The sequence below is a fragment of the Lepus europaeus genome, chromosome 9, assembly GCF_033115175.1.
Source record: "Lepus europaeus isolate LE1 chromosome 9, mLepTim1.pri, whole genome shotgun sequence".
In the NCBI taxonomy this organism is placed as follows: Eukaryota; Metazoa; Chordata; class Mammalia; order Lagomorpha; family Leporidae; genus Lepus; species Lepus europaeus.
The window spans coordinates 79,276,607-79,289,667 of NC_084835.1; the positions used below are offsets into that span (position 1 = coordinate 79,276,607).

At 38.9% G+C, this 13,061-nt stretch overlaps 1 protein-coding gene across 2 annotated transcripts in view; it reads right to left on the minus strand.

Annotated features, from left to right (window-relative positions):
• Window positions 1–7,367: 7,367 nt before the first annotated feature.
• Window positions 7,368–13,061, minus strand: part of DSC2 (desmocollin 2) — a 42,832-nt gene continuing 37,138 nt past the window's right edge. Inside the window, exons 15-17 of one of the 2 annotated variants that reach the window (XM_062201502.1) lie at window positions 11,678–11,932; window positions 11,104–11,149; window positions 10,929–11,016 (exon numbers count right to left, since the gene is read on the minus strand). In XM_062201502.1, coding sequence (XP_062057486.1) covers window positions 11,114–11,149; window positions 11,678–11,932 — 291 coding nt within the window. In that variant the 3' untranslated portion in view covers window positions 10,929–11,016; window positions 11,104–11,113. Of the gene's footprint in view, window positions 11,017–11,103; window positions 11,150–11,677; window positions 11,933–13,061 lie in introns of both variants that reach the window. The other variant, XM_062201501.1, reaches the window with a different exon arrangement.

Here is a 13,061-nt window from a genome sequence, read left to right on the forward strand (position 1 = left end):
AAAGCATTCACTTCCAAGCTCACTCAGATTCTGGGAAGGATGCCTTTTGGCCGTGTAACTGGTGGTCTGCTTTTTGCTAGTTGTTGGCTGAAGGCTGCCTCCAACTCCTATAGGACTCTAGGGGCTTCTAGAGGTCATTTCAGTTCCTTGTACAAGGGCTTCCTTACTAGGGCCATTACTTCAAGCTAGAGAGAACTTATTTATCCATTCTGCTAAAACATCCCATTACCTTTGCCATATTTAATTACAAGCAAGTCAAGGATCCCACTATATTCCAGAGGAGGAAAGTATACCAAAAGCAGAAGCCATTAAAGGTTTGCCCAAACAAACAGGAAACCAGGATAAATATCCACTGACTCCTGTTCTCCTTTGGGTGAGGGTGGGTCCTTGGGAACAGGAGCTCCTCTGACCTTCCGGACTATATTTACATACAGACTGAGAGACACACCAGCAGGTGCTCAGACAGATACTGGCAACACCCAAGGAGCTGGCAACTGCAGCTCTGCTAAGACTGGATAAAGAAGGTTGTGGCATGGGGCACAAAGGGCTTCTGCTATGGCATCATTTGAGTTTCTCTTGTATAGGATTAAAAAAAAATAAAGGGGACTAGAGAAACAGATGAAGAACAACTTAAAGTTAACAAGTTTTATTCCAGTGAGAGGAAAAAAAAAAACCACATGGTGATTAAGAATTCAGACTGCAAAGCCTTAACATCTAATCCAAATACTGATTCTGCCAATCCTAGTGCTGCCACCCTGAGATAGTTATATACCATCTCTGTGCCTCAGTTTGCTCACTCATAAAATGGAATATTAATCATTCCTACCTTGTGGGGATGAGAAGAATTAACATATGTGAAGTTTTACAAGAGGATATGTCTCAAGAAAACTACTGTATGCAAGATGACTATTGTTTTTATCAAGCATTTGTTTATTTGAAATGATCAAGCAAAATAGATAATTGATAATATAAGATACAGAGCTCTGATTTCATCCTGGATGGTTCTGGTTTGTTAATGTTACCTCAAGGGATTTTTTTTTTCTTAATAATATCCCCTTTTCACTCAAAAAAGGTATTCTGCTTTGGAAGACAAATTATATAATCACCCTATGTGAGGCATGTGTTAAAGGTGATGGATAACCTGGGAACTTTAGACTTTGGTGGTGCAAGGCTTGGTGTGAGTAATCCTGAAGATCTCTCAGAAAGTTGGAGGACAACCTGTTCTAATTGCAGCCTCGTTTGTGAGATCAGCTGGGTAGTCAGCTGGAAAGTGCTGATTGAGGTGTGTTCTCCCTGGTCCTTCTGTAAATCCTGCCCCAAAAGCATTGAAGCTATAAGAAAAATACCTACAGGCTCTGTTCTATCTGTGATTCAGTGACCTTCTTCTTACACATTTCCTTTCTAGAGACTGGCAATTGGAATACTGACTTGTTTCATCTGCCATGTAGAAAGTTTCACATCACATGTTATAATTTTTAGCCTTTTTTTCTCTATCTTTGCTGGTTGCTGTTAACAGAATAAAAGTGAGAATATGCACATTTTTAAAAAAAAATGATTCATTGATTTGAAAGAAATAGTTTACAGAGAGAAGAGGAGAGAGAGAGCTTCCATCTACTGGTTCACTCCCCAAATGGCTGATGCAGCCAGGACTGGGCCAGGACAAAACCAGGAACCTGGAGCTTCTTCCAGGTCTCCCACATGGGTGCAGGAGCCCAAGTATTTGGGCCATCTCCTGCTGCTTTCCCAAGCACATTAGAAGGTAGCTGGATCAGAAGTGGAGCAGCTGGGACTCTGATAGGCACCTATATGGGATGCCAGCTTTGCTGTGGATTACTTTACCTGCTATGCCACAACATCGGCCCCTAGATGCACATTTAACATCAATTAAATGCTTATGTGCAATCTACTTCTGAAATAAAAGACTTACTAAAATAATATAAAGCTGAAAAAATTAAGTATCAGTAAAGCAACTGGAGGAATTCATTGGCACCATGGAATCCTGAATTTAACTTTATTTCCTGGATTTTTAGGCAAAATACCACTCTTTAAGTTTAGAGTTATAGCTCTCATAGTTTGATAAAAGGAAATATGAACATTCAACTATCCTTTTAAACTTTATGTTTAGTATGCAAAGAGGACCATGTATGTGGAATCTGCATTCTTCACTTATTTCTTTAGTAGAAATACTTTTTTTGCCTAAGAACTCTGTATGTTTACCCTCTGCCCCTGTCAATTCTGACTTTCTAGGCTTCTGCTTCCCCATGAGTTTAGTTGTTGGTTCTAACTGGTCCCTTTTCCATGGGAATACATTTATTTTCTATTTTTAAAATTTCTATTTATTTGAGAAGCAGAAAGACAGAAAGAGACTTAGATAGACAAACCAGACAGAGTTCCTGTCTGCTAGTTCACTCCCCCAAGCACCAAAACTGAGAGCCAGGAGCTAGGTGTGTGGCACGGACCCAATCACTTGAGCCATCACTGTTGCCTACCAGAGTCTGCATTAGCAGGCAGCTGGGATTAGAAGCTGGAGCTTGGTGTCAATTCCAAGTACTCCAAAATGCGGTGCGAGTGTCTTAAACACGAAGCTAAATGCCTGCCCATAGCAATAGTTTTTAAGCTTTTAAGTCTTTACTCTTCCCCCATCTTTGTCCCTATTTCTTTTGTCTCTCTGAAGCTGCTGGCCAAGGTTGTCATCCAATGAGCATTAGTAGTCATTGTACCCTACATAGCCTCCCTACAACAGTCAAGTGCTGCCCAACAGCTGCCACCTCCTGGACAGCTACCTGTTTGGTCTTGTCCTGCTCTGCTTTTGGAATATATGCAATGTAATTTGCATGCATCTTACTGGTTAACAGCATATGTGGAAAATTATACTTTATTGACTATTTAGTACGTGGTGCAGACCTGTGTTCCTGCCTTAAGTTTATGCCTCCAGTTCTCAAGCATGTGGTGAGTAGCAATCATGGAAAACGGTTTACATTCTAAAGTATTTAATTGACTGAGATTGTGGCATTTCTGATCAATGTACTTCAACTATTTGGTACCTATTTAGCATCTAGCACAGTATCTTGGATGAGAGCTAATTTAAAATAAGTTGAATAAAACTCTCTGAAAACTTAGTAAACTTAATTGAATTCCCTTGTTCCTATCAATATAGCCTCTGTGAGTCTGATTCAATGCAGGATTTTATTTTAATAAGCACCACAGGTGATTCTCATGCAGATGGCCTGTGAACCATGCTTTAAAAAAAACTAATGCAAACCAATATTTCAGCAATCTCACCCTAACTGAAAGCAATGAATATTCTACTCTGTTTTCTCTCTTAAATCCTAACAAAATAAGTGAAAAGGAGGCATCTAGCAGAAACTCTGTAATTCAAACCTCTTTACTATGTCCAGGTGTTCTGAACAGGGGAACAAGGGAAAAGTCACAGAGGCAATCAATAATGATACAAAACAGTCCTGGACCTACCCCATGCACCAGCTACCACTCCATGCTGCAGGGCATCCATGAAAAGCTCTTCTTTAGTCTGAACATGAGGTTACACCAAATGACTTTAAAAGTAATGAATATGGCTAAAAGCCATGTCACAGTGAAATTCCTCCATAAAGTAATATCTATGCTGTTTTAACATTTTAGCTGCTCCCTTGATATTGCTGGAGTGGGAGGTATAGGGACAGATGAGGAGAGATCTTCCTGAAAAGTAAGATTAGATCTCACTTTTAGGATTTCAGTTCTCTACCTAGAAGTACAGAACTAGAGGAGAGGAAATAAAAAAATATACAAATGATCCTCCCAACACACATACAGAAGCAAAATTTTAAAAAAGCACATATACGTAGCTGACTTACTCTTTACTAAACTTTCCCATCATTAGCTGGACAGTTTGTCCCTTACATGTTAAGGTGCCTGGCTCTGCATCTGTTATCTTCTCAGCAACACTATCAGCTCATGGTACCACTTAGTTTTTGCCTCCCAGGCTCACTGTTGAACATTTTATTTCCTTTCCTGTAATGTTTAGATGAAGGTTTTCCTCTCTCTCCTTGTACACAGAAATACTGTGGTTTCCTCTGTAGAATACTCACCTTGTCTAGTGCGGGAGGAGTACATGTATCTGTGCCACCTGCCTTGCCTTCTGGATTCGCAATACACTTCCTGAAGGAGCAGGCACTGTGGCATAGATACTGGCATCCCATACCAGAGTGCCTGACTTAAGTTCCAACTACTCTGCTTCTGATCCAGCCTCTGATAATGCACCTGGGAAGGTAGCAGATGACAGCCAAAATACTTGGTCTCTACAAACCATGTTAGAGACCCAGAAGAAGTTCCTGACTCCTAGTTTCTACTTGGCCTACCCTTGCATGTTGAAGGCATTTGGGAAGAGAACTGCAGATGTAAGATTTCTCTCTTTCTCAGTCTCTCTCCCCATGTCTGACTCTGCCTTTTAAATTAATAAAGCTTAAAAATATACTTCATGAGTTGAGGCCTGACGGGCACTTTATAAATAATTAATTTGGATTTAACAAACATGTAAGAGTTACTTGTTGAATTCTAAGACATAAGTTCTTCTAAGTTGGTTTCTTCGGGGAGTTAGAGAGGAGCCCTGGCTAAAGGAGAAAAAAGCAGTACAGTTTTGAACATAGTGACAATAATGATGGTCACAGATGATTTTCAGGGGCCAGTATTGTGGCACAGTGGATTAGACTGCTGCTTTCAACTCCAGTATCCCATATTGGAGTGCAGTTCAAGTCCTGCTATTTCACTTCCTAAATAGCTTCCTGATAATGCACCTGGGAAGATAGTCCAAGTGCTTGGGTCCCTGCTACCCATATAGAAGGCACAGATGGTGCTCCAGCTCCTGGATTCAACCTGGTCCAGCTCTGCCTGTTTCAGCCATTTTGGGGGATGAACCAGGAAATGGACGATTCTCTCTCTTTCTGTCTTGTGGTCACTGTGTTTTAGGAAGAGAAAAAGAAAGGAGGAAAGAAAGAAAGGAAAAAGAAGGAAGGAATAAATTATCTTTAAAAAATGATTCTCATATTGGCCAATGAGTTTAAAATTGAGAAAAAATTATTCCTCATGATATCCTCCAGTCTAATCTTGGTCAGGTAGGAACCTAGTACATATGTGAATTCATTCATCCAACATATGGAGTGTCTACTGCTCTACATCATTGTATATAGGGAAAGAGGTAGACTCTTAGGAGTTATATTTTACTATGATACAAGGGCCCAAGCAGGTTTATGCAATTATTGGTGATGGGAAGAGCTAAGCACAAGCCAAGATATTCAGACATTACATCTACTGTCTCCTACCTGCACCACCCCAAGGAAGCAGTAGAAGGAAGATAAACTTTGCTTTCTTTAAATGCAAATATTTGCTATTCTTTTCATTCATGTTTCTACAGTGAAAAAATAATTAAATGTGGACTCTACATCATATCTATAATGGAGAATTTATGCCAAAGAGAAGGAATATAGTGTGCAATGAATCAAAATACATAATTTGTGTAATATTTCCTTTTTCTATCTCTGCATGACCTGCATAACACAATGTGAATTCATCAAAATGTACCGACTGCTAGATTTCTACAGCCATGCAGATGTAATCCTCACTGATCTTTGTACAAGGAGAAAAGAAACACACACTCACCTACACATGCATGTATACTTACGTGTCAGTTCAAACTTTATAGCAATGTGCTTTTGACATACAGATGTCTTCTGGTTAGAGGAGATATATAAACTAAATCTGTAGAAAAAGTTATGTTTTTAGAAAATAGGAAATGGGCAATGAGTGAGCCAGGGTATTGCAAAAGAAGGGCATCCACCATGGGTGAAGCAGATAGAAAATCTGCAGGTACAGGGAGATTAGTATTAGAATGTGATTGTGTGTCCTCTAAGACCATAGAAAGTCCTTAGGTAGGAGAATGCCATAATCCTGTCTGTTCTTCTATAGCAGTTTGAAGGGCGGAAGTGGGAAGAAATTGGAGGCACAAACACCACTGGAGCTGAGTGTTGCTGAGAGTTTGAATTGGGATACTGGTGTCAAAGGAGTGGGGAATAGCAGAGGTACGGTACACCTGATTCCCATGAATTGGAGGGGTAGAAGCACAAGTTCACTCAGCAGAGTTCTTTTGCATGATCTGGAACTTTTTTTTTTTTTTTGCCTGTATTGAACACTTACCATGTGCCAGGAATCGTGTGACGTGTTTTATAAGCATTAGCCCATTAATTACTCACATCCGCCATGTCTTGACCTGCAGTGGAATATGTAGGAGGGAAGACAAGATGATTCATCATGTACTTGCTCATTATATGCCCAGTGCCCAGTCTTTGTAGTCTATGTTAAGAAGGTAATACAAGACTGCCCTGGGAAGGCATTAAATGTAGCATGAATGAATTATTTTGTGACTGAGGTTTTGTTTAAACTTGTCAGGAAGTTTGGTGGATATCAGCAACAGATAGGATATATTATGCAAAGAAGAGAGAAGAATCAAGTATTCTCAGTTTCAAGCCTAAGTAATTAACGAGGAGAGAGCCACCTACACAGGAAACTCAATAGGATGTGAGTAGACGTGGTAGCACAGTTAGTTTAACTTTTACACAGTTAAGTTTAAAGTGTTAGGTGGTTAAAAGAGTTCTCACAGAAGAACTGAATAAGAGCTCTTGGTCAATGTATACCTCATGTAACCTTTCTGGGCTTCCATTATTTAAAGGGTTCTAAGCACCTAGGAAGAACAGCATATTATTCTCAGGATGTTACCAGGTGGAGTGACCAGAGCAATGTCAGGAGTTAAGATTTTACAGTGGAGCCCATGGAAAGAGATTAAGACAGAGACAAAAGGAGAAGTCTAATCAAACTCAAAACAATTACAATCAAGGTTGATGGAGTTGGCCCTCTTCCAGGTAAAATAAATATGACCATGTGTCAAAAAATTCATGGAAAATTGATAAAAGATACATTTATTTCAGTGCAAAAATATCTTGGAATACAAGCATAATTTATTCATAAAGCATATTTCCATGAATTTTTTAATGTCCACTTCTATGTCTGATTAGGAGTTTTAACTGGCTTTTTAGGAAAGTCTCGCTATTCACACTGACTGATAGGCCTTGAATGAGTAAGCTTCCTGAATGCCAACAATGACAGACCTGGAAACTATTAGGACATTCCCCAAAGGGTGTGGCAGGAAAAAAACTGGTCAAGTTTCTGGGAAAGATGGACAGAAACATCATCGAAAGATGTCAGCTGTAGAGTGAAACCAAATCCATGAGGATTCCCAACCGAGGCATTCTCCTCTCATAGACCAATACTAATAGTCAAGATATATTGAGTGCTACTTCTGTACTGACACTTCTCATGAATTAATTTTTTTTAAAGATTTATTTATTTATTTGAAAAGCAGAGGCAGAAAGAGAGAGAGAGAGTCTTCCATCCACTGGTTCACTCCCCAATTGGCAGCAAAGGCTGGAGCTGGGTCGATCTGAAGCCAGGAGCCAGGAGCTTCTTCTGTGCTCCCACGTGAGTGCAGGGACCCAAAGACTTGGGCCTTCTTCTATTGTTTTTCCATGCCATGGAGCAGCTGGGACTCGAACTGGCGCCCATATGCGATGCTGGCACTGCAGATATTGGCTTTACCTGCTACACAGCGCTGGCCCCACGAATTAACTCTTTAAAAACGATTTATTTATTTGAAAGGCAGAGTGACAAAGAAAGGGAGAGACAGAGAGAAAAAGAACTTCAATGCCACAATAGCCAGGTTTCGGCCAGGCTAAAATCAGGAGTCAAGAACTTCATCTAGGTTTCCTATGTGGATGGAAAGTAACCCAAGTACTTGTCCCATCATCTGCTGCTCTCCAGGTACATTAACAGGAAGCAGGGTCAGAAATGGAGAAGCTGGTATGCTGGCCACTCTGGTATGCGATGCAGGCATCCCAAGCAATGGCTGAACCTGCTGTTACCCTGAATCAACTCTTTCAATTTCAATAACAGTTCAATCAAGCAGAGTCCTCCACTCTCCTCAATACAAGGAAGGAAATTAGGCAGAGAAAGCTTACGTGACTTCTCAAATTCCACAGCTAGTAAGGGGAGAGCTGAGATGTGTACCAGGACATCTTACTCTGGAATCTTTGCCCTTAAAATTACTATGGTGGCCGGTGCCGTGGCTCAACAGGCTAATCCTCCGCCTTGCGGCGCCGGCACACAGGGTTCTAGTCCCGGTCGGGGCACCAAACCTGTCCCGGTTGCCCCTCTTCCAGGCCAGCTCTCTGCTGTGGCCAGGGAGTGCAGTGGAGGATGGCCCAAGTGTTTGGGCTCTGCACCCCATGGGAGACCAGGATAAGCACCTGGCTCCTGCCATCGGAACAGCGCGGTGCGCCGGCCGCAGCGCGCTACCGCGGCGGCCATTGGAGGGTGAACCAACGGCAAGGGAAGACCTTTCTCTCTGTCTCTCTCTCTCTCACTGTCCACTCTGCCTGTCAAAAAAAAAAAAAAAAATTACTATGGCAACTACCAAAAACCCATAGAGTCCTAGGAAAGGGATTGCTAGTGTCTGCAGAACAGCTGGGTGAACGGTTGCAGAAAGGCTTGAGGGAGTCATCTTATATATACATAAGTAGAGATTCTGCTTTCCATCCAATTTGAACCCATTACTTTTATGGTATTTCAAACTAGGCAATCACTCAGCTAAGAGGTAGTTCAGCAATCTTCACACTATCCATTCTGAACAACTGGCTCTATAAGAACCAGTCAGCAGGTGATCTTTGGGAAGAGACATACTGTCAACTGACAAATGTTCCAAGACCAAAGAAAATATTTTCAGTACCTGATTTTCTTAATTTATTTTTTTAACATGAAAGAGGCTGCAGATGTAACTTATTTAAAATTAGCTGTTATTATTAGGAATGCCTTTAAGGGGGACCACTCTGCATACCTCTCATGCTTACAAACCAGTTTTTAATCAAGTATCTTACAACCAGCCTCAGAAAGGAGTTCCAATATCAGCCCCCATTTTAAGATGGCAAAAACAGACATGGAAAAAGTACAAAATTTAACCAATATTCCATAGCACTGCAGTTGTTAGAACATTTACATAAATGTAGTGGTAACAACGCACCAAAGATAGTTGCAAATCAAATTCCAAATTCTTAAAGTCTCAGGATTCCAGAAAAGGATTTGCTTCTCTAAATAAGAAAAACACAATCCCTTAAACTTACACCAGAGCCATTATTAACAAATTCACACTAATTTTAAAAAACTACTTAACTTACTTTGTCATAGTAAAATATAAGAATCTTCATAATTTATTAAAACTTTGGGAAATTGTATTTTAGACTGAGCAGTAATGTAGTATTGAAAAGACAAGCATGTTATCAAATAATTATCCAATGTTAACTCTGAAAATTAATTGTTATAAGCCAACCTTCTAAATTAAAGACAGCCACATTATTAACAATCAGAAATACTAGAAAAACTTTTAAACGGTCCATATCATTAGTTTACAGAGAAATTCACTAACTGATGTAAGCCATGATAGCTCACCTAAAATTTGGTTGGCTGCTAATTTAGTCTTTAAAAACTTAAATAGTTTGGCCCATTTTTGTATTTGTTAAAAAACAACAATTGTAAAATATTTTTCAAAGTAACTTTACAAACACATAGATATGAGTAGGCATCTCATCTATGAAGTTATAAAACATGTACCCTATATAGCTTTCAACTGTATTTCAAAGCTTATTTCAAAACCATCACTATTTTGCATTTGTGAACTATATCCTTGCATGAAATATACAAACTGTAAATGTGCTATCGTTACTACATACCAGTTCTAATTAAGCCATTGTTTTGTTAATACACAATGCTGCATCTAATAAAGCATGACATCATTCTATAATTTCACTATAAAATTAAAGATTCTTTGTTGAGGAACAAAAGAGCAATCACCAAGATATTCACAACAATAAAGTTAACAGTATATTTTTTTTTTTAAAAAAAGAATGTGCTAAAAATAACCTCCCAAAAAAGAATAATTCACTTCAAAAGAGAAAATAATAGACAGCCCTTAAATATACTTGAGTTTCCCAACTTAAGTATAAAATTTAAAGACATAGAAAAGAGAAAAAATAGAATAAGAAGAGGAAGATGGAGAGAGACCATCTAGCATTTTAAAGACAAAAATTTTGCAAGAATAAAAATACATTCTGAAAGCATTTTTGAGACTTAAATTTCACTGACAAAAGGTAATGGAGTAAGTGTAGATTCAGTGTAAAATTTTATATAGAATAAAACCTAAAACTAAACTACACCACAAAGGAACTGCAATAACAGTTGATGTCTAGGTAGAAATCCCCCTTTGCGTTATGAAGAGAGGTTGTTACAAGATAAAGCAATGGCAATAATGCAAACTTTAGAATATATAAGAAAATAGTTTCCAAACACAATTAGCTAACAATCTTCTGTTGAGTTATACTTCAAGTAGTCTATAATATATACATGAATCAATTGCACTTCATTGCACTCTAAATTGGCTGCTGTCATTATACCCAAATGTAAACAATAATGCAGACTTCACTAATTTTTCTAGTTGTAGTACTCCTTGATGAAAACAAGTAATTAAATGCCTGGTAAAAATTGAAAGATGAATATACTTCTTTATAAAGTCTCTGTAAATGCCCTTGGCCAAAGAGATTCTATCAGAATAAAAGGAGAAAAGTCCCAAAGATAACATCTACTTTTGAAAAAGTCTTCGTTTGTAAATAAAAGAAAAACAACAATGTAATATCGTCACTTGGCTTTTGTAGACTTTCTAGAACACACTCATCTCTTTATGCATGTTTCTGCTAGTGTCCTAAATTTGGGCTCCAAATGATCCAAAAACTCAAGCCCATCTTCTTCTTGTCGTTCACTACAACAACCAATAGAACCAGCTGTGGATCCCCTTCCCTCGTAGGTATACGTGAGGACGTAGTCTTCACCATGCTTCTGAGCATCCTCCTGATTACACAGATGTACTTTCTGCCAAGGGAAGAAACACCACAGAGTTTATTATTATTATTTTAAACACCATAACTTACTAACATAGAAATAATTGCTTTGATTTACCTTTCATTGTTTAATTTTTAATCAGAGTGTGTCCTCTAATGGATTCCTATATATAAAAAATGCACATGATTGGTCTGTATCATAAATCACACTATAAATTCAGTCTATCGCATGTTCAAAAATTCATACTTGTGTGTACAATTCACAATCATACAAATGTTCACTTTAAGTAATCATTACTTTCCCGAAATGCATCCATTGAACTGAACCCTGAATTAACATGGGTTGTTATCTTTCCAGATAGGATCAGACTGTGTGCACGGGTAGCGTCTGCCCCACACTTTTGGTTTCTCACTCACGAGTTTTCAGATGAGAAATACTATCACAAAGTCATGAAGGAATGATTTAGATGTCATCACACCTTATTTCAGTATGAGTATTAAGGAAATATATGGAAAAGTAAATAACCACTTAAATATGAACATAACTAAATCAAAATAAAGGAGAAATGACTTTTCAATCACTAGGTTAAAAACTACTTGAAAACAAAGGATTAAATATATCCTACATTGTAATCACTTATAAAGTTTAAAGCAAATGAAAAGAGATTGGTGGGACACTGGGGGCGACTCACTTCACCGAGTCGGGGCTGAGTGAAGCTGTGCCACTCCGAGTAGGTGTATCTGCAGTTGTCCATCTCCACGTGTGCTCCCCTGCAGGAATCCAGGGTGTGGTGATGCCCGGCTCCCCGGCAGGAGTCCAAGGTCTGCTGTCCTTTCACCATCTCAATGGTCTCCTGCCCTCCACTTCTGACTCCTGATCCTACGGTGCCACAAACTCCCTGAGCAGAAGTGCCCACGGCATGGGTTGTGAAGCCATTTGTGGAATACTGAAATGAAAAGAGTTTGGATGAGGAAACCAGGGAACAAAACATTATGAGAAAGAACAGCATCATTCTGATGATGCCAAGATTGTGTGTGTGTGTATGTGTGTGTGCGTTAGAAGGTAAACTTTCAGAAGCCGGAAAGCAAATCTGTCTGGTTGATGCTGAGTACCTAACCACCACAACCCCAGTATTTAATATAGCATCTGACACAAAAAAATACAAAATGCAGAAGTCAAGTGATTGGTATCTGGAGAGAAGTTAGAAAGCTTGATAAACTGTAGTTCTTTAAAAGCATCTTAAAATCCAGTGCAACTTCAGTTGTTACATCCTTCTAGCATCTCACACTTCAAAATTAGCACTACTGTCTCACATGTATTTATCCTGCTCAGTTAGAATTCATTAACCATTATTGTCTGGAGCAGAAACAGAAATCATGAGTGGCTAGTTCAGTTCCCCTTCAACTCAAATAAAAAGAATAGAAACAAACTTGTCATGAAAATCGTAGCTGGAATAACAAATCCTTGCAACCTAAATAAATGGAAATTACCCAAGGAAAATAAGAAGAGACTGAAAGCTGATTTGATAGGTTGTGTTTTTGGAAACAATAACACAGTTCAAGTTTTGTTTTGCCAAACCCTTCCTAGGCACCGTCATGCCATGGTTTACTAAATCTGTCCTGCCCTAAACATCCATGGCACTCTCTATAGGGAACTGACCTGCTCCTCTGCCACATACTGGGCTAGAAAACAGAGGCAGAGCAATGCAGCCACTGCTAGAGTTGCTTTTCTAGATAGTCAGCCTCAGGCTTTCTCTAACCCACATCACAGCCAGAAAGAACCCATTAAAGTTTTTCCCACAATGATCAAAGCTGGTGGTGATTTTATTGCTGTTACTGGAAAAAAATTTTAACAATTATGCTGGTGATCTGTGACTAATTAAATGCAACATTTTACAGCACAAACAACAGTTTAAATATATGTGGAAGAACAAGCTTAAAGTCAAAATCATGAAACAGTTGAAGTAGAACATAATAAGGACACACTAAACAATTTTCACTATTAAGTAGCACTCAGTGCCCAAATTCAACCCTATATCACAATGGAAATCAAAGTAATCTTATCACTTGCCTGAG